Here is a 21,673-nt window from a genome sequence, read left to right on the forward strand (position 1 = left end):
GTCAATGAAATCTCAAAATGCAACGTTAACTGTACATAAGAAGATATATTGTCATAGTGTTGAAATATACTTTTTAAATATACTCTTTGAAAGATAAAAGGCATGCTCTTTCACCTTCATTTTAATATGAATTAAGAATACTTAGATCTGAAAAACGCAATGCACATGCTAAAGTGAAGAACGCTAGCGTTTGATATTTAAAAACACACTCTTAAGATAAAATAATCTATTTCTTTTATTTTAGATTCTTGCGCTTCCAGCTTCTTAAGCACTGTTCCGTCAAAAGGAAATTAATATACACTTTTATTATATTTTCAATCATTCCGAAAGTGAATAAATTGGAACGTCCTAGTGCACTCTTCCTCCCCTGCTCCCCTTTTCTTCATAAACGGGAACAAACAGGACTTTTGCTGAGGGATCTTCAGGCCAAAACTCTGCTCGGCGCCCAAGGGCTTCTTTGGGGTTTCAAACCCGGCGTCTTGAGTATCACTCCCTGCTGGTCTTACACGCTTCTAACTTTTCCACCCCCAATCTTCTTCCAGTGGACTTGCTTTAGAGCCTCTAGCCCCTAAGGCAAGTAAACATTCAGCAGTTGTTTGAAGATGCCCGGCAAATCGCTGGCTCGCACAGGCGGGGCCCAAGGGTGGAGCGAAGGGAAAGAGGACGGCGGGGGAGGCGCCCGAGCTCGCTCACGAGCGCGCCGCTTCCGGAGCGCGCCGGCCGGTCACGTGACGGCCGCGCGCGTCCCCGGCCGCTGCGGGCTCCGGGGCCGAAGAGAAAAAGACTGCGAGGTGTCCGCGGCTGGGGCCGGAGAGGTGGGAGTCGAGCCGAAGCCCTCGCGGTGGGGCGGGGTGAGGAGGTCCCTCCGGGTTACTGACTCGGGGAGAGGAGGCCCAGCTGGCCGTGTCACCTCCCGCCGCGACGCGCCCCGGGGCGGCCCTGCGCTTGGGGCCTGAAAGGGGCGGCGGCGGGGTCAGGGGCCGGTACGTAGTTGAACGCCTTTGGTCTGACGCGGCCCCGGCTGTCCGCGCGGAGGCGGGTTGGGACAGCTCAGCCTTTTCCGCCGCCCCCGCTTTGGCTGTTGTCGCAGGCGAGAGGACTGTGACGGCCTCTGCGTTGCCCGCAGGTGCTGCAGCCCCTGTCCTGGGCGACGGCCGGACCGGGCTTGGTCGGGGTGCGAGAGGCGGAGCAGCGGCCATTACTGCGCAGCCTCTTCCGCCCGAGTCGGCGCCGCTGCCTTGGGTGGCAGGCGGGTCCCGGTCCTCCCCCTCGGCGGTGGTGTCAGGCCTCTACCCAGGGACCTTCTGATCTCAAGGTTTAGGGGTAGCGATGACTCGGGGGGTAACTTGCTCCCTGTTTCCCGTTAAACACTTTGGGCCTTGGGTCAGATCGAAGCCAGGGCGTACAGTTTGCATTTTGTCTTTTCCCCGAGTGTCTCCGGCTGCTGCTTTCTCTTCTTCCCCTCCTCCTAAGTGTCAGGGTCTAGGCTAATAGGAAGTAGAGCAATCCCTCCACCTTGTCCTAGCGAAACTAAGCGCTGCGTATTCTTAGTTGTTTGGACGGCTGTTGGAGCATCGGAACGGTTAGATTTCTCGGAGTATCCGTTGAGCCTCCCCAACCTCCCTGCGTCTTAAAAGCTGAGGCTGTTGCTTTGTTCTTCTGGTTGCTGGGTGCGGAGTTCTCTTCTTACCCTCTATCCCGTCCGCAAGAGTGCGGGTCTTCCATTGTTGTCTCTGTTTATTAAGGTTCCTACAGAAAGGCTGTAAAATTGTTTTTTGAGAGGGTGGCAATGGAACCGTTCTCTCCATGGGTAAAATCTATAGGACTGTAAGTTTACGCACACGATCTGGCAACTATATTATTTTTTCTTGTTACTTATTTTGGTATATGTTTTTATTTAAGTCCATTTTAGAAAGCATTTATTTCTCAAGTTTGAACATTTTGTTTTTTTAAATGATTTTTGTAATACTGAAACAGTGTAGGACAGATGAGAAGAAAGCCAAGAAATGACAGAAAATGCTTTGTTCTTTGTATGATTGACATTTCAGGTGCTGGGCTTATGGCCCCCCCGCCCCCCCATTTCTTGTTTCAAATGGGATGTGAAGTATAATGTTGGCATTCAAAACGGTATATCATCACAGAATTTGAAAGACCTAAGACATATTAGTAAATGAATGTATGTTTAGACTTTTAAAAGACGTGGCATGTAAGGACACATGAAGAAAGTGACAACACCAGTTTTGATGTTGGCTTTGATGTTTTTTGACTAATGAATTTTTTTGTGTGTGTTGCTGCTCTAAAAACACATGAAAAATAGGTCAAGTAAATCTCATTTTAAAGAGAAAACTGGATGACTGAATGCCACTCTAAAAATAGATTTAGATATTTGTTTTGGCCTTGTATGCTTAAAGTGGAGGATGGTGTTAAGCCCAGCCATTAATTTAGAATTTATTTCTCAAATGGTCCAATGTAAGTTGTGGGCAGAATGAAAATACAGTACTTACAAAGGTTTTTGTTATTTGCTAGTTCAGAACTTGGTGGAATTATAATCATCAGGAAAGCTTTCTCCAAATAGCTGGTCATTAGACAAGGGAGGAAAAAGAAAGAAAAAAAAATTTTTTTTAAGGAGACCTGTCTACTGATACAGTGTTTTGTTTCCACTAACTTGAATTGTCAGAAGAAGGGAGCAGACTTTTTGAAAGGATCGAAAGTGATACTTAGAAGAAAAAAAAATGTTAATGTTTTCACAATATTGATCTGTTTAGTATTAGCTATGTAATAGCATGAAGTGCCTGACAACATTCTCTGTTGGAAATTTTAATGTTTTTTTTTTTCCTCCAGTGTTAGTATTAGAAGGTGCAATTTTCTAATTCTAAATTTTCTGAAAAAAAGTTTTTCCATTCTCTTGTCTGCTTGTGCCTAACCAAGCTAAATTCATGAAACATCAGGCTTGATTAGGAGCAGTCTTTGTAGGTATGGAAGCCAGTTTATTCATACTGGATACAACTACCTGTGTTTACTCATGGGCTCTTCAGTTTTCCACGTCTGTTACCTTTTGCGTTAATTAAAACCCAAAATATTGTTCAATGAATGTTAATTAAAGCTTAGAGCTTAGAATTACAGAATTATAGAGTAGGGTGAAATGACAAAGACATGGGAGTTATGACTTGATGAAGGTCACACAGATAATTAGCAAAAGAGCCTCTTATTTATAAAATGGTTGCTGGCCACAAAACTTCAAAGTTTGATATGATTAAAAGACAGTATTCACATGTACAACTCAAAATATAAAGTCCACATTTTTTTTAGGGGAAATTTAAAAGTTTAATTTTTAAGTATTAAGATTGGCAGTAAGTAGATAGTCATACAGTAATTTTTTTTACGGTAGGTAATTAGAAATACAGGAAGTAATTCTTTAATAGAGTATTGCACCTCATTTAGTTGAAGTGTCTTGACTGAAGACTTGTTTCCAAGCGTTACTTATGCTTTTGAAAGTCAATTTTTAATGGGATAATGCTAAAAATTTAAAATTTAATTAGGGCATTTAGTTGTGTCTTTCAGTTTAGGATTCTTAAGAAATATTAAGATGTATCTGATAAATCACAACTGCTCTTTTCTTCTGGTCTTTTTTTTTTGTTGTTGTTGTTATGTTTTGAGTTGTACACCAAAGTTGGATTTTTTTTCTGTCACTGAAAACTTTTATATAGAATGTTTTCAGTTCTGGGTATTTTGAATAAAGGGTAAAAACCATTAAACAGCTGTTAATTAGGAAAATACAGAAAATCTTCGCAAGTTTATGACTTGATATTTTTCTGTGTTTTATATTGATGTTACATGCTCATCTTTTTCTTTGATTAAAGATAGTCATTTATTTGAATCTGAAATAAAAACTTTCTTGAGTTTGTGACTGATGTGAAAAGTGACAGCATGAATTTGTTGCATGGTCACAAATTCTTCATAGTACAATATTACGTCATTGTTATATTTATTTTTTATTTACTTGGTTGAGTAAAGCCTTAAATTCCCTATATCACATTTTGCCTGCTACTTTTTTTTCCTTTCAGAATAGTTAAGGGGTAAAGTATCTCATTTAGTTTTAAATCTTTTCTCTTTTTATGTTACCTTCTTGATAAGAACATCATGCTGAATTTGGTGTATATTTACAAGTCATTCTTTGTAGCAGGAATTATGTATGTTTGAATTGTTTATGTTTGCTAAATTAATTCTGGCCTGTAGTTAAAATTTCACTGTTCTACCTTAAATCTTCCTTTTGCTTAAAATAAAAGCATCACTTCTTGCCCCACTTTTTAGAAACCTTTGGTTTCAAATAATACAAAAATTTTCCTAGTGATTTTTTTTACATTACTGTTCTATTACAAGCATACTCTATTTTGTGCCCAATTGACATAATAGTTGATGCTTGAGCAACTCAGTTTGAGGTGTGAGGGGCCTCCTACAGAAGGATTTTTTTTTTCTGCATTCGCTGTCTCTCAGATAAGACCAACCCCTCCCCTTTTCCTCCTCTGCCTACTCAGTGTTAAACTCAAGAGGATGAAGATCTTTGAAGACCTTCCACTTAATGAGTAGTAAATACATATTCATTCTTTTTCTTATGATTTTGTTAATACTTTATTTCCAGCTTTCTTGTATATATAATATATATAACATTTTGTATAGATATGTACATATGTGTGTGTATATATTATATATATAACATACAAAATGTATGTTATTTGATTGTGTATGTTACCTGTTAGGCTTCCAGTCAGTATTGGGGTATCAGTAATTAAGTTTGGGGAGAGTCTAAAATTATACATGAATTTCTAATTGTGCATTGAGTAGGCACCCCTAATCCTCAAATTTGTTCAAGGATCAACTGTATAATTCTCAGGGATTATAGTTGATGGATCAGCTTGGCAAAATTGGGCACATCTAAACTTATTAACTTTGATTACAACAGAATATTCCATTTTTTAAAAATAATTTCTGTTTAGTAAAGTTCTGGGTAAATTAACATGGAGTTCATTTATTCCATTCAGTGATATCTGTAGTAACTTACCAGTTTTGTATTAAAAAGATGAATACAGATTAAGGGTTCTTTGAATTTCAGAATTGCAGAGAAGATTGGGAGCTGTGTATAAGCTGTTGTTGAAGAATAAATCTCCTAATTTTAAAGATACAACTTACCGAACGCTGATGGGTGAAAGTTTGTTGTAATTTTCTCATACATTGCTCCTAGTCCCTTCTGCCCTCCACTTAGAAGCTGTTCCCCAGTGAGGCAACATGGTATGTTGGGGAGAAAGACAGGCTGTCAGAATCAGGCATATCTGGTTTTAAATTTTGGAAGATAACAATCCTGATTTGGAGTCACTAAACCTATCCTTTTAATTTGGGGATAAAATGTAATCAGTAATAAGATACACCCAGCAGAAAATATCTGTCTGAAACAGAAGGGCATACTTCATACTGTTTTAGACAGTAGAGTTTATCTGTTCACTCCCTAAGACAGAAATATCATGGAGCCATGTTAAATCTGTTTAGAGAAGAAGTTGAGTTTGATAGTAACAAAACATTGGAACTGCCATATCTATTCATTTTGTACTTTTCCTTTTGTTCACAAAATAAAGTTTCAGGCAACTTTTAAGAGAAAAATATTCATACAGAGCCAAATGAGAAACTTTGCATCCCAATTACACAGAAGGAAGCTAAGAATTTTTATTAATATTAGGTCTGAAAACTCAACACCTCTTCCACCAAGTGACATGTCTGCACCCTCTTCACTGCAGAGCTCTTAAAAACCTTGTATAGAGAAGGTAACCAACCAGTCATCCTGATTGTCAAAAACTGCTCTTGTTCAGATACCTCATTGGAAGCTTCCTGAGACCCTCACTAGAAGTAGATGCTAGGGCCATGCTTCTTGTAGAGCTTGTAGAATGTGAACCAAATAAACCTCTTTCCTTTATAAATTAAAAAAAATTAATATGCAAGACATTCTAGACCTTCATTGTCCAGTATAGTAGCCACTAGCCACATGTGACTTATCAAGCACCTGATATTTTGTCAGCCTCAATTGAATTATGGTGTAAGTGTAAAATATACATGGTGTATTTGAAAGAGTATACACAGAAGAATGTAAAATATTACATATTTATATTGAATGAACATTGAAATGGTAATACACATCATAGATCATTGAGTTAAATATAGTACTGAAATTAATTCTACCTTTTTAGAATTGTACTTAATGTCCTTAATAGGAAATTTGAAATACATGGCTTGCACCATTTATTTAGTCTCTGATTTGAAGATATATCCATGGGCTATAAAAACTTAAATAGTCAATGCCGGAGGTGGTGGGTTCAAACCCAGCCCCGGCCAAAAAAAAAAAAAAAACTTAAATAGTCACCATAGCTTGCAGCATTTACTAAAGTTGTATATGTTTGCACTCTTAGGGTTACTGCAGGATTCTTGTATACAGCTGTAAAGTTTTTCGTCTGCTTTTAGCTGGAGTTCCTTTTTTGGTAGGGTAGTATTGCTAAATCTTGATCTAGAAGAGCTAAGTTATGTTGCTTTACAAATACATTTTTGAAAGTACATAATTAAAAGTCATAATTTTAACAATTTCTAAGACATAGGCAGATAGTACAGTTGGCCCTTGAACAATGCATGGATTTAGGGACATCAACTCCCACAACACAGTAGAAAATACAAGTTTAAATGTTGTGTTTGGGTTCTTTTTTTTTTTTGTACTTAGAACAGAATCTCACTCTTTCTCCCAGGCTAGAGTGTAGTGGCATAATCACAGCTCACTATGACCTTGATCTGGACTCAAGTGATCCTCTCACTTCTTTTTTATAGTGATGTCTTTGAACTCCTGGATTTAGGCAATCCTCTGGCCTCAGCCTCCTTAGAGGATTGCTTGAGGTATGATCTCTGGCAGGGTATGTAAGTTTTTATTCCCTCAGTGCTTAACCATTAATAGCCTACTCTTGACCAGAAATCTTTTTTTTTTTTTATCCTTTGAGACAGACTCTCAAGCTGTTGCCCTGGGTAGAGTGCCCTGGCATCACAGCTCACAGCAACCTCAAACTCTTGGGCATAGTGATTCTCTTGCCTCAGCCTCCAAAGTAGCTGGGACTACAGGTACCCACCACAATGCCTGGCTATTTTTTTGTTGTTGTTTCGTTTTTTTTTCTTGTTTTGTTTTTTTTTGAGACTGAGTCTCACTTTATGGCCCTCAGTAGAGTGCATGGCATCACACAGCTCACAGCAACCTCCAACTCCTGGGCTTAAGCGATTCTCTTGCCTCAGCCTCCCGAGTAGCTGGGACTACAGGTGCCCGCCACAACGCCTGGCTATTTTTTTTTTGGTTGCAGTTCAGTCGGGGCCGGGTTTGAACCCGCCACCTTCGGTATTTGCTGTAATGTTTTTGCTGGCCCAGACTGGGTTCTAACCTGCCAGCCGTGGTGTATGTGGCCAGGGCCCTACCCACTGAGCTACGGGCATTGCCCTTGACAAGAAATCTTAACTGATAACATGAATTGTCAATTAATGCATATTTGGTATGTTATATATGTTATGTGCTGTATTCTTAAAGTAAACTAGGTAAAAGAAAATATTAAGAAAATCACGAGGAAGAAAAAAATATATTTACTGCATTTAACCCTATAAATTTATATCATGTGTTTATAAGATGAATCATTTGTCTGAAATGGTAGTTAACTGCAGCCGTAGACCTGTGGGTATGGTACATATCAAGCAATTCAACTTTTTCTTGAAATACATGACTTTTTTCTGTTTCTGGGGAGCACTTCTAGCATCCCTAATGGCACTCATATGGGTCCCGTGGTGTTCTGCAGGGTTTATGGTATTGCACTGACTACGATCAGAGCAGTTTATACTGTAGGATGTATTTTATTGAAGAGAGGAATTGCTCCTGTGGAGATGATTAGTGTCACACGACATTTTAATTAGAAACTTAAAATACTTGAGCTCACCGCAATAGGACAGGACATGGCTATGAAATTATAGTAGTGTAGTATGTACTACTGTTAATTCTATGCAGTTATGATTTAATATTGTAAATTTACATTTCTGTTGGCTGCTAATAGTGCCATATAGATTGAGCCTGTGTTTGTGTAAGTTTTGATAAATTTTAACTTTTTATAATTTGACATTTATATTTAAAATAGACCAAAGTCTTCATATATTTTGTGCAATCATGGGATACATTTTTTTTAACTTTGGGGGGATATTTCTAGGCTACACTGTTTGTGAATTTTTCAAATTGTCATAAACCCGAAACAAATTTTTAATGTGTTTATTGAAAAAAATTCTCATATATAGAGTGGACTTGTATAGTTCCAACCCATGTTCAGGGATCAACTGTATGAGATTATTTTATTATCTTTGGAAAAAGAAATGAAATCATGAAGATTTTGAAAATTAGAGGAAAGCATTTCTAAGAGAGTCCTAGAAATTATTGTAGACCAGAATTAGAGAAAAAAAAATTGAGAAAATATCAGGCTGAACAAATATTGTTTGTTTTTGAAAGGGCTATTATATAAGGAAAGGTCATATTAGAAGGTGGATTAAGGTCATTGATACAATCTTTTGTTAAGAGCTAAATGTAACTACAGGGGTGTGATGAGGGGAAGGGTGTTCTTTGTATTAAAGAAGAGGTTCGTATTAAAGGAAAATGTCATTGTTCATGATACTTTGGTGTTATTTGAGTACTACTGAGTAAATAGGTCCCTGTTCCGTGTTGATAAATTACTTGAATTCAATTATTAGTCTTCAAGTAAGGGAAGCAAAATGAGGATGCTATATCCCCTTGGACTAACTAGAACTTTTTTTTACTACTTTTTTTCCCCTAGTGTATATGTAGCAAAGCAACTTAATATTTGTGGCTATAGCTTTATCTCAACTAGGTGAAACTGCTTTTTAAAAATGTTGACAACTTTTTTAGGTGCCCAAATAGGGATTTTTTTAGAGGATTTTTTGTGCATTATTTTGGAGCTACTTTGCTAGCTTCCTTTAAGAATCAACTTTATTTTCAGAGATAAAATATTTATGGACAAGACCTGAATAAAGGATGATGAATGAGGTATGTTAGAAAATGTGTAAATAAATGTAAGAGAAGAGGGAGAAATTAGAACAAGTGTTTCTGTGTATTTCCTAGGTGTAAAACTGCGCCTTCTATCATCTGACTACTAAAGTATAAACAGATAAAACAAGATTTTTAGATGAAGTAAATAAATCTTCCAAACTAGGGGTTGTAACATTAAATCAAATATATCCTAGGAGTAAGTATAAAATGATGGCTTGGTATATCTTAAAATATTTGTATCTCCATTTTAGAAATGTGGGTAAAATAAAATTAAATTTTGAATGATGGTCCAGAAATTTTTGTGATAGTTAGAAGTTAGAGGTGTATATAGTATATTTTCTAAACTGGAATATGTCAAGAAACAAAGGGGCAAACTGTATAGATGCTCAGCTCTCATGTGGTCATCCTAGTGAACAGTCTTATTACCTTTATTGGCGAAGTGGCTTTGTTAATCTGTTTTGGCTGTCTAGAAACCCATTTTAATTTATGCTTGGTTTTTTATCTGCGTTCTGGAAAATTTGTTGTCACTAAATAGATAAATGATATGTTTCTCAAAAGATAAAAAAGATTGAATCTTGTGTTTGTAAATGTAAATACTTAAGATTTTAAAATTCTTAAATAAAGGATTATATATTAGATACATATCATTATATAGTTTGTATGCCTTGTTACAATTAGAACTCAAATGTTGTGTTATGTAAATAAATTTAATTCTTCAATATTTTGTTTTTTTCAATGGTTACTTTAAAAAGTTAATTTTTCAGTCATCCAACAAATACCAGTTCAAATCAACAAAAATTGGCAGTTTGCTAGCCACTTAGAAATATAAATATAGTTTTTATCTACAGAGGGCTCTTGGTTTAATGGAAGTCCAGCTTCATAAACAATGTCAGTGCATGTGATAAGTTCAGTAATAGAAAAATACACAAAATACAGAGGAAGAAACAGTTACTTCCAGAGGTAGTCAGGAAAATTAGTAGGGATGACTATTCCTGTTTGATGTATTGAAGAAAAAAGCTGTAAAAGACAGTAGCTATACCAGATAGGATACAAAGGGAGATTTGGAGAACTGTGAGTAATTTGGCATAACTAGAGTATTAAGCTGTAAGAGTAGTTGTCAGAGATAAATAAGCTTAGAGAATTCTTCAGGGTTCAGATCATTAAGGCCTTTGAATGTTGTCCTGAGGAGCCTTCTCGTTATTGCATAGTCTGGGGAGCCAATATTGGACTTTAAATATGGAAAGAACATGGTCTATTTTGTCTTTAAATATATCACTCAAAGGCTTATTAGTGAGTGAACTTGAGGGGGTGATACTAAATCAAGATAGTTAGGCTCAACAGTAGTGCAGGTGAGAGATGATAAAGGCCTAAACTGGGCACCATCAGTGGCGAAAGAGTACAAGATAAATGCCTGCATTCTAAAGGTAGCAGAGACACAAGTTGACAGAATTTGGTGTGGTTAGTTAGTGGTGTGTGGGAAGGGATGAGTGGGTGGTGTAAGAGGATTTTCTCTTTTTGTCCATTAACATTAAGTGGTTAAAGCATGGACACTGAGATGTTATACTGTAAGAATCATGCTGAAGTGGAGGTTGTAGAATATGTGTTTAGATGAGAGAAAAGACACGAGGCAGCCAACTTCTGTTAAGAAAGTAGTTAAAATAATTGGATTCCAGATTGAGCAGGAAAGGAAATGAGATCAGGAGTTGGATAAAAGAAAGGGATGACAAAAGACTGAAAGTTCCCATGAAATTAAAGAGCAGGTGTGGGAATGAGTAAGTAATCTGAGAGTGGGATTTAGATTTCATCAAGGCAGCAGTTTTAGATGACAGCTAGTTCCAAATGTGGCCGTGATATTTTGTTGCTGGGGAGATGAGCTTCATTGAATTTAGGATTTTAGGAATTGGAGATTGAGAAGGGTGTTTCTCAAATTGTATATGATGGACAACCTGCAACAGTATCACCCAGGGTGAGATTCTTGGGCTTAAGCCTGTGTCTGCTGGCCTAGCACTTCTATGAACTAGAGCCTGAGACTGCATTTCTAATAAGGAACTTCAGTGATTTTGACGAACAGACATTGGGGCAAGTTTGGGAACCTCTGAGATAGGTGGATATTTAAATAGGCTCACAGTGATGTCAGGAGTTAGGGTAAAGGGAATGATCAGTAGTGAAAAGATGAAGTTAAGGCCCTAAAGTTGAGTGAGAACAGTTGTAGGGGATTGTGGACTGTGCTGTAGCCAGTTGTAATGGTATTAGAACAGTAGTGTCACCTCTGTTTTGGAGATAGGAAGTGTGTGGGTGGGTGCATACTTTGTTTGAGTGGGCTGCAGGAGGGAAATGAATAGAGTCTTCCGTGGTGCCATTAAAGTAGTAGATCCCTAGAGGGTAAAGTGGAAAGGTTAGGAGGAAAGTCATAACAGTGGGGTCCATCTCATCTGAAGTCAGAGTGAAACAAAAGCAGGTTACTCATAAACCTTGTTTTAGTCAGTTACTGTTGAAAGTTCTCTGATTTTGAAACAGAATCATTAAACATTACATGGGTAAGTCAGCTTGTATTTAGAAGCCACATGTGGCTTAAAAATATTTATCTTTAAAACTAGAATCTTAGATACCTTAGGGAGAAAGATATGCCTACACTGTTAGAGGCACATGAGACTGAAAAAAGATTCAGGAAGACTATCTTGGCTTTACTGTGAGGTCTGTATCTCTTTAGTTATCATGCATGCTTGATTTTCTCTGTGATACAGTGTGCCTCCTGGTGTGGGCATGGTAAAGTAGATGGAGGAAATAATGAGAACACAGAAAATTAATGACTGAAATGATATTTTGGATAGTGCCTGATAAAATACAAGTGACGTAAAATTTACTATTTTAATCATCTTTAAATTTTATGATTCATTGTGATTAATTTCATTTACAATTTTGTGCAGCCATCACCACTGTATTTCCACAGCTTTTTCATCATTATAAACAAACTCTGAACCCATTAGGCAATAACACCCACTGTCCTCTCCCGTAGCCCCTGATAACCTTTAATACTTAATTTTTCCATGAATTTGCCTACTCCTGATATTTCATATAAGTGATATCATATAATACTTAGCTCTTTGTGTCTGGCTTCTTTGACTTGATAAATGTTTTCATGGTTCATCCATGTTGTAGCACATACCAGAACTTCATTCCCCATTATTCCTGAACATTACACTCTTGGATTGGTATACATTTTGTTTAGCCATTCACACCTTTTGACTGATATTTCAGTAGTGAACACTGGTGTATGAGTGTGTTTTAAGTCCTTGTCTTCAATTTTTATTAGTAAATACCTAAAAGTGGAATTGTTGGATTATATAGTAATTATATGTTTAACTTTTTGAGGAACCACCAAATTGTTAACCACAGCAGCTACACCATTTTACATTTCCACCATCAGTGTTCGAGAGCCCAATTTCTCTGCATCCTTGTCAGTTTTTCCTCTTAAAAAAAAAAAAAAATTATAGCCCTCAGATATCATTGTGATTTTGATTTACATTTTCCTATAGACTAATAATGTTAAGCATCATTTTGTATGCTTTTTGGTCATTTACATTTCTTTGGAGAAATATTCAAATCATTGCTCACTTTTTAACTGGGTTGTCTTTTGCTAAGTTACAGGAGTTATTTATATATTCTGGATATTAAATCCTTATCAATTATATGATTTGCAAAGGTTTTCTCCCATTCCGTAGGTTGTCTTGTTACTTTCTTGAAAATTTCTTTTGTTGAACAAAAGTTTTTAATTTTTACAAAGTCTATTTGTTTCTTGTGCTTTTGATGTCACATCTAGGAATCCATTGCCAAGTCCAAGGTCATGAATGTTTGCCCCTGTTTTCTTCTAAGAGTTTTATGATTTTACTTCTTATATTTAGATCATTGATGTATTTTGAGTTAACTTTTTTACATAGTAGAAGTCCAACTTCATTCTTTAACAAGTGGAAATCCAGTTGTGCTAGCATTTGTTGGAGACTGTTTTCTCCATTTAATAGACTTGCTGAAACCCTTTTAAAAAAATCAGTTGGCAATAGATCTATGGGTTTATTTTTGGAGAACAATTCTATACTTTGGGTATATTTATCTGTCATTATGCTATTATCACCCTGTCTTGGTTACTCTAGCTTTTTAATATTAAGTTTTGACATTGGGAAGTATCTTTTTGAATATTATTTGGGTTATTTGGGGCCCTTTGCAATTCCATGTGAATTTGAGGATTGGCCTTTCTGTTTCTGCAAAAAAAGTTGTTGGAATTTTGAAAAGAATTATATTGAGGCTGGAAGTCCATAGCTCAGCGGTTAGGGCACCGGCCACGTACACCAAATACGTGGTGTTCAAATACGGCACTGGCGTATTTGAACCTGGCCCAGGCCTGCCAAACAACGACAACTACAACAACAATAATAAAATAGCCAGACGTTGTGGTGGGCACCTGTAGTCCCAGCTACTTGGGAGACTGAGGCAAGAGAATCCCTTAAACCCAAGAGTTTGAGGTTGCTTTGAGCTGTGATGTCATAACACTCTACCGAGGGCAACATAGTGAGACTCTGTCTCAAAAAAAAAAAAAAAAAAAAATATATATATATATATAATCATATAATCTATAATCACTGTGGGTAGTTATCGTCATCTTAACATGTTTAAATCATCCAATCCGTGAACACCAGCTTTCTTTCTATTTTCTTAGCTGTTCTTTAGTTTCTTTCAATATTGTTTCACAGTTTTCTTTTTTTTTTTTTTTGTAGAGCCAGAGTCTCACTTTATGGCCTTCAGTAGAGTGCTATGGCATCACACAGCTCACAGCAACCTCCAACTCCTGGGCTTAAGCGATTCTCTTGCCTCAGCCTCCCGCGTAGCTGGGACTTACAGGTGCCCGCCACAACGCCCAGCTATTTTTTGGTTGCAGTTCAGCCGGGGCCGGGTTTGAACCCGCCACCCTTGGTATATGGGGCCAGCGCCTTACCGACCGAGCCACAGGCTGTTTCACAGTTTTCAATGTACAATCTTTCACTTCCTTGGATAAGTTGATTCCCAGCTATTTTATTGCTTGATATGATTATGAATGGAATTGCTTTCTTGGTTTCCTCTTTGGATTGTTGACTGCCAGTGTATCAAAACACAAATGATATTTATGTGTGTGTTGAACTTGTAATCTGCAACTATGCTGAATTTATTAGCTTTTTGGGGAATTATTTCAGATTTTCTATATAGACTAGTGATAGTTTTACTTCTTTCTTACCAATTTGTATGTCTGTTATTTCTTTTACCAATCTATTTGTTTTGATAGAACTTAACAGTAGTGTTGAGTAATAGTGGTGAGAGCAGACATGTTTGTCTTGAATTTTTCGTCACTTTTAAGGTAAAATTGGTCACTGCATTTTGTTACAGGATGGTACATAATTGATTTGGGTTGATCTTAGCCTGAAGAGAAGCTGATGTTGGAATTTTTTTCTTTTGTAGCAACAAGAATGAACCAGCAGTGGAAGAGAAAATACTGCAAGCTTGTTGGCTGCTGGTGAAGAAGATGCTTTATTTCTGTGCAGGTGTCTGTGATCTGTAATAGAAATGTAAGTACAGTACTGTGGTTTTTCCAAAGCTGCAGTAAATTAATGGGTTGGTATAAAGTACAGTAAATCAAGTATCTGCCATTTTTACTTTTATTTATACAAAATAAGCATTTTCTGTTGACTTAGAGATACTTTAAATAGAGTTAACAATTTTATTCACATTACATTATTGTTAGTGTGCATTTCCAAAAGTTTCCTCGGAGGAAAAGAAATCACTATAAGGAGTGAAACTGAAGAGAGAGGAATTTGCTCATAGAAGGCTAAAAGACTGGTAAGAGCTTCAGGTCCTCTAGATTCTTACCTTCTCTTTACATACCCTGTTCCCTCGAAAATAAGACAGTGTCTTATTTTAAGGTGTGCTCCCAAAGATGCGCTAGGTCTTATTTTCAGGGGACGTCTTATCTTTCCTGTAAGGAGGTCTTATTTTCAGAGGATGTCTTATTTTCGGGGAAACAGGGTAGTAATTAAATAACCAAGCAAGGCACATAGTATCAGCTTTTATAAATAAGAGCGACTTCTGGGTTAGCAAAACATTAGTTACTAAAAACTTATTTTCACTAAAGAGAAGGACTTTCTTTATACCATAATATACATTATTGCTCTTTATTCATATTGATTCACTTTGACCCTTAGTGAATTTGGCTTTCCAGTTATTTAATCTTTGATTAATAAAGGGTTCCACAACCTTGAACTTGCCCATACTGAACTTCATTCTAGTATTATTGATGTGTCATTTTTTCCACAGTGAAAATTCAGTGAGTTATTTTATTGACTTAATATCTTGGAGATTGCAGTGCTTAAATTATTGGACTAAAGCATGACTCTGCTAGATATTATTTTACATTTTCACAGTTGAGTAACTTTTACTATCTACTTTTCAGTATGACTGTGTCATTCTTATTCAGTGTTGAGAATTTGATAAAAGAAAAAATAATAACCAATAAGCATTTTTCTTTAAAATTGGAACAAATATATCTTTTACTTAATCCCACCCATTTACTTATATAGGTCAGATAGTCTAGGTCAGTGGTTCTCAACCTGTGGGTCGCGATCCCTTTGTAACAATGAAAATACATCCTGCATATCAGATATTTATAATTCATAACAGAAGCAAAATTACAGTTATAAAGTAGCAACAAAAACAATTTTATGGTTGGGGGTCATCACAAGAGGAACTGTACTGAAGTGTTGTGGGATTAGAAAGGTTGAGGACCACTGGTTTAGGTGCTGGTCATCACTGAACTTACTGTGATCTAGTAAGTGAGACACATATATAATTAACAAACAGCAGGGCAGATGCCATATTGATATAACAATAAAATGTTACGGGAACTGAGAGGAAGAAGAGATTAATTCTATTTGATGGAATGAAGTGAAGACTTTTTAGCTTGGCTTTAAATAAATAACATTTTAATAGAGAAAAGTAGGAAATATTTTTCAAGTCAAGGGAATGAGGAGGGGTATGCCTGCCTACTCATCAAGGCATTTTACAGGAATTAGGGAATAATTCTACATGGTGGTAGGGTGGGAGAAAGACCTCAAATTAAGTTAAAGGGAATGAACATTATTTATTTAGTACTTCCTATATTGTCTGGTGCTTTCTGGTTCTACTTGGATTATTGAATCTCTGTGTATGATAGTAGTAGCTTTACTTACTAAGGAAGAAACAGGGTTAGAGATACTAAGTCTTATACCTTGGTCAGTGTTACCATGTTTTTCTGAGAATAATCTCTTGGTACCTTTGTTTAAAAACCAGATTCCTAGTAGACCCTCATCCAGACCTCTGGGTCCACATTTCCAGAAGAGAGCATGTTAATTCTTAAAGGAATTTTGGGAAATGTTGACATAGGTCAACACACTGAGAATGTATGATAGAGCCAGGATTTTCACTTAGTCCGTTTTACTGCAAAGGCTGTATCAATGGTTCCGAAAGCCAGTGTTTAGGATTTGGATTAGGTTATGCAGGCAGTAGTTGGTAACTTACTTTTAAAACAACTGCAGTACTGTAGATGGAGAAAGGACTAAATAGATGTGATTGAATTGAAGAAAAAACACTGGAAGAAGAGACTCAAGTCAATTGGAAAGCTAGTATTTTATACAAGAGAGTATGTCCAAGAGCCTGGAATTAGGGTCACACAGTTTGGGAATGAACAAGACACATATTTTGAAGAAGTTTCTGTTGCATAAAAGAGATGTGACAAAGGGACAGGGGAGCACTAGAATGGCCCTAAGTTTCATCCAAAATAGAAAACAAAGGAAGAAAATGCAGATTTAGGGGAGCAGATAATTCTGGTTTTAGTTATGTTTAATGTCACATGCCTAGAGAATACTTAGTAGACTTTAAATATAGAATTGGATGTTAGGGTCTGACATGGAGTGATTCTGGATTTTAGATTTGGGGAGTCATATAGATAATAATTGAAATATTCAGTAGATTGTCTAGGCATAGAATATAGTGTAAAAATAGGGCCACCCACAGAGCCTCAAGAGTAGTAGTGATTATTTAAGGGAGCTAGGGAAGATGGAAAAAATTAAAAAGAGAAGAGAATTAGGAGTGAGTGCTGTAATGGAAATGAAGATAATGTTTTAGAAAGAGAGTAGGTGGTTAGTAGTGTCATTTAATGCAGTGGGATCAAATAGATTGGGGCTAAAGAGACCATTAAATTTAGCATATTGATTGATTTTGAAATTTAGGGACAGAATATTGATCAAGTCTTGGAGGAGGTAAGGGATGGTTCTAACTAGATGTTGAGGGGCAACTAGCAGTTAGCCCATCCAGAACAAAGAGGAATGATGATGAGGCAGAGTAAAGATAAAAATAAATTTTGAGAATTTCTTTTTGGCTTACATTGTTTCTGAATGATTTGGGAGTCAGGATATCTCTTAACTAGGAGGCTAAAAAATTTTCATAATAGTCTTTGGGGGAACATAGGGAAAGAAAGATGATTAAAAAATTAGAGTTAAACTTCAATTTTTAAAGTCTTAATTTCAGATGTTCTACTTGTCAGTTACCAAAACCATATTAATATATGGTAGTATTTACAAAACCACCAAAGTAATATCCTAAAAGGCTATAAAACTGTTGGCTTCTATAATTGTAATCTGAATTTTAGCTATTTTCTATTTCTCTAACTACTTTCTGGACTGATTATAAAATCAGTTGAATGGGTTGTGCATTTTTAAATCCATTTCTGTCTTACAAATTCTATGAGTAAAAATGATATATTTATTTAAAATCTATATATACCTTAGTGCTGGGCGCAGTGGCTCACGCCTATAATCCTAGCACTCTGGGAGGCTGAGATAGGTGGATTGCTTGAGCTCACCAGTTCAACACCAGCTTGAGCAAGAATAAGACCCTGGCTCTAAAAATAGCTGGGCCTTGTGGAGGGCACCTATAGTCCCAGCTACTTGGGAGGCTGAGGCAAAAGGATCACTTGAGCCCAAGAGTTTGAAGTTGCTATGACACTGTGGCACTCCACCGAGGGTGACAAAATGAGACTCTGCATATACCTTGGTGGTTGTATCTTTTTTGCTTAACATTTGTGTACTATAAGTAAAAACTGATGACACGCAAACACAGATCAAAAAGATTTCTACACTCACTTTTCTTCTTTCCTCTTTGGATCTCTATTCTAGGATTTTTTTTTTTTTCCATGAGTCGGGGTCTCACTGTTTTTAATGTGTGTAATAGGTATTTAGTATTTAATAAGAGTTTCCATTAAGATGTTAGAAGGATGGATTAAACATTAATATTACATATGTTTTTTCTTATTTTCTTAGGATGGCTGGCTGTGGTGAAATTGATCACTCAATAAACATGCTTCCTACGAACAGGAAAGCAAATGAATCCTGTTCTAATGCCACACCTTCTCTAACCGTCCCTGAATGTGCCATTTGTCTGCAAACATGTGTCCACCCAGTCAGTCTGCCCTGTAAGCATGTTTTCTGCTATCTGTGTGTAAAAGGAGCTTCCTGGCTTGGAAAGCGGTGTGCCCTTTGTCGACAAGAAATTCCAGAGGATTTTCTTGACAAGCCAACCTTGCTGTCACCAGAAGAACTCAAGGCAGCAAGTAGAGGAAATGGTGAATATGCGTGGTATTACGAAGGAAGAAATGGGTGGTGGCAGTATGATGAACGCACTAGTAGAGAGCTGGAAGATGCCTTTTCCAAAGGTAAAAAGAACACTGAAATGTTAATTGCTGGGTTTCTATATGTTGCTGATCTTGAAAATATGGTTCAGTATAGGAGAAATGAACATGGACGTCGCAGGAAGATTAAGCGAGATATAATAGATATACCAAAGAAGGGAGTAGCTGGACTCAGGCTAGACTGTGATGCTAATGCTGTAAACCTAGCGCGAGAGAGCTCTGCCGATGGAGCGGACAGTCTATCAGCACAGAGCGGAGCTTCTGTTCAGCCTCTAGCGTCCTCTGTAAGGCCTTTGACGTCAGTAGATGGGCAATTAACAAGCCCTGCAACACCATCCCCTGATGCAAGCACTTCTCTGGAAGACTCTTTTTCTCATTTACAACTCAGCGGAGACAACATAGCTGAAAGGAGTCACAGGGGGGAAGGAGAAGAAGATCACGAATCACCATCTTCAGGAAGGGCACCAGCACCAGACACCTCTGTTGAAGAGACCGAGTCAGATGCCAGCAGTGATGGTGAGGATGTAACTGCAGTAGTTGCACAGCACTCCTTGACCCAGCAGAGACTTCTGATTCCCAGTGCAAACCAGACAGTGCCTGATCGATCAGGTCGATCAGTAGCTGGGGGCGGGACGGTGAGTGTCGGTGTCAGATCTAGAAGGCCTGATGGACAGTGCACAGTAACTGAAGTTTAGTCTTCAGCTCCACGGCTGAAGGTTGAAAGGGGTATCTGTAAATTTCTGCCCACATAACATTATATTCATCCCTAGTAGTGCATTTTGGGAATTGGGGTGGGAAGGGATATGGGAAGGATAGACCTGTAATTAAAATGTCTAACATGTCTCTGTTGAGAGAAATTTATTTAATGTAAGGAACCCGTGTGTTAATAGTTGAGAGCCGCTGAGTAATAATCCAGTTTTCTTGAGGTCTGTTTACTTCATAGTTTTCTGTTAATTTCTTCACTTCTTTTGGCCAATGTGTGTGTATTATCTGTGCATTAATGGTCCTCATCTGACTCTTGAACTATGTCTTATTTTTCTGCATGGACTGGTATAAAACCATTACTAAAATTTGGCACTTAGGAGATGTTTGGTATCCAGTATGAGCAGGAAGCTTAATGTGAGAATTTAAAATAGATCAATAACAACTATTTTATAGTAAAGTTATTAAAATGGGAGAAATGTAAAGAAAACAGCTAATAACACACGATTCAGAATCTTTGTAACACACTTCGTGCTGTTCCCATAGGCTTTGCTGTCTAGTTCTTAAGAGTTTGAGGTTTCTTTTGATCCACATTTTTCTTTTTGGTTACAAAGTTTATAATTTAATAAATACTAGAATTAACAAAATGAATTTGTCTCTTGTTTGACTGTGGAAGAAGATGGAAACTTTTTGCCATTTGTAGTCAAAGGTCACTAAGGAAGTGGTAGTTTGATTTGGTTAAATTGAAGGTCAGAAAAGTTTGATTTCTACATAGAGAATATTTAAGCAAAATCTATATGTTGGAAATAAAGCCTGTGGTACTTAAATTTCTCAAATAGCTTATACCATTAATATTTTATACTTTCCCCTCCACTCTTCATTAGTTTTCTAACACTCTGGATAAAATGGCACATTTATAAACAGCCTTAGCCAACACAAATTCACTTTATATAAATGCAATAGACACATAACTGTCTTTCATTGGGCAGTTTTGTCTGTGGCAAAGTTGGAAGTACTGAGTTGACATAATCTACAATTTTTTTTTTTTGAAAAAAGTAATGTCTTACTAGTTTGCCTAACTTAGAATAGTAGAATGTTGATAAAGCATATGCAAGTTATTTTTATTGTGATACTCAAATGTGAACTGAATGTTAAAAATAGCAAATAAAAACTGTCATTACTTTTTTTTTTTTTAAGAGACAGTCTCACTTTATCACCCTCGGTAGAGTACCGTGGCATCACAGCTCACAGCAACCTGCAACCTCCAACTCCTCCTGGGCTTAGGCGATTCTCTTGCTTTAGCCTCCCAAGTAGCTGGGACTACAGGTGCCTGCCACAATGCCGGGCAATTTTTTTTGGTGGTTGCAGTTTGGCTGAGGCCAGGTTCGAACCCGCCACCCTTGGTATATGGGGCTGGCGCTCTACCCACTGAGCCACAAGCATCACCAAAACTATCACTACTTTGAAACTCTTTTACTTCTTGTGATAGGTCAGAATTAGAACGTACATGGTTTTTTGTGTTACAAGGTTTATTTTTTAAGTCTTACTCGGATGATCATAAAAGTTTTGAGTTGTGTGTTTTTATTTTTAAATTTCAAAGTATTAATATTAATGTTTTTGTTACATGGATATCTTTTGTAATGAATGAGTTGGATAATTAGTGTGCCTATCACCCAAATGGTGTTCATTGTTAGGTAAATTTTTGGCCCTCCCCCCACCTTGATTTCCAATGACTTTTACTTCCCTCTGTGCACCTGTGTGCCCACTCTTGGGATACTTAATTTACTTTTAAAAGACAGCTAGTTATAAAAGAAGAAAGGTTAGCTGTTTATCAGAAAAAAAAAAAAAATAGAAATCTGATGTAAAATGCAAACTTACGTTGCAGAGTGTTTCATGAGTCCCTGTGAGTAGCTTCAATTTCAATTATTGTATTTATTACTAGTTTGGAAACTCCAGGCTATACGAATGAAAGGGTGGTTTATAGGATCAATTGACTTTCTATATCATGTCTATTTCTGATTAGGAGATAATTGAAGATTGACAAGTAGTTATTGAAAGATCAAATAAATAAAGTTCCAAATTTGTAGGGGGTAGTGAGGTGCTTTTTATTTCCAAGGACA

At 37.1% G+C, this 21,673-nt stretch overlaps 1 protein-coding gene across 4 annotated transcripts; it reads left to right on the forward strand.

Moving 5' to 3' along the window:
• Positions 1-668: 668 nt before the first annotated feature.
• RNF146 (ring finger protein 146) lies at positions 669-20,193 on the forward strand. 4 transcript variants are annotated; one of them, XM_053590409.1, is made up of 3 exons: positions 669-815; positions 14,594-14,700; positions 18,484-20,193. In XM_053590409.1, coding segments are annotated over exons 2-3 (1,065 nt in total). In that variant the 5' UTR covers positions 669-815; positions 14,594-14,698; the 3' UTR covers positions 19,547-20,193. The 4 variants fall into 4 exon arrangements, with proteins under 4 accessions (XP_053446384.1, XP_053446385.1, XP_053446386.1 ...); XM_053590410.1 differs by having other exon boundaries at positions 718-983; XM_053590411.1 differs by lacking the exon at positions 669-815 and adding an exon at positions 1,030-1,126.
• The last annotated feature ends 1,480 nt before the right edge of the window (positions 20,194-21,673 follow it).

The sequence above is a fragment of the Nycticebus coucang genome, chromosome 5 (genome assembly GCF_027406575.1).
Source record: "Nycticebus coucang isolate mNycCou1 chromosome 5, mNycCou1.pri, whole genome shotgun sequence".
NCBI classification, from domain to species: domain Eukaryota; kingdom Metazoa; phylum Chordata; class Mammalia; order Primates; family Lorisidae; genus Nycticebus; species Nycticebus coucang.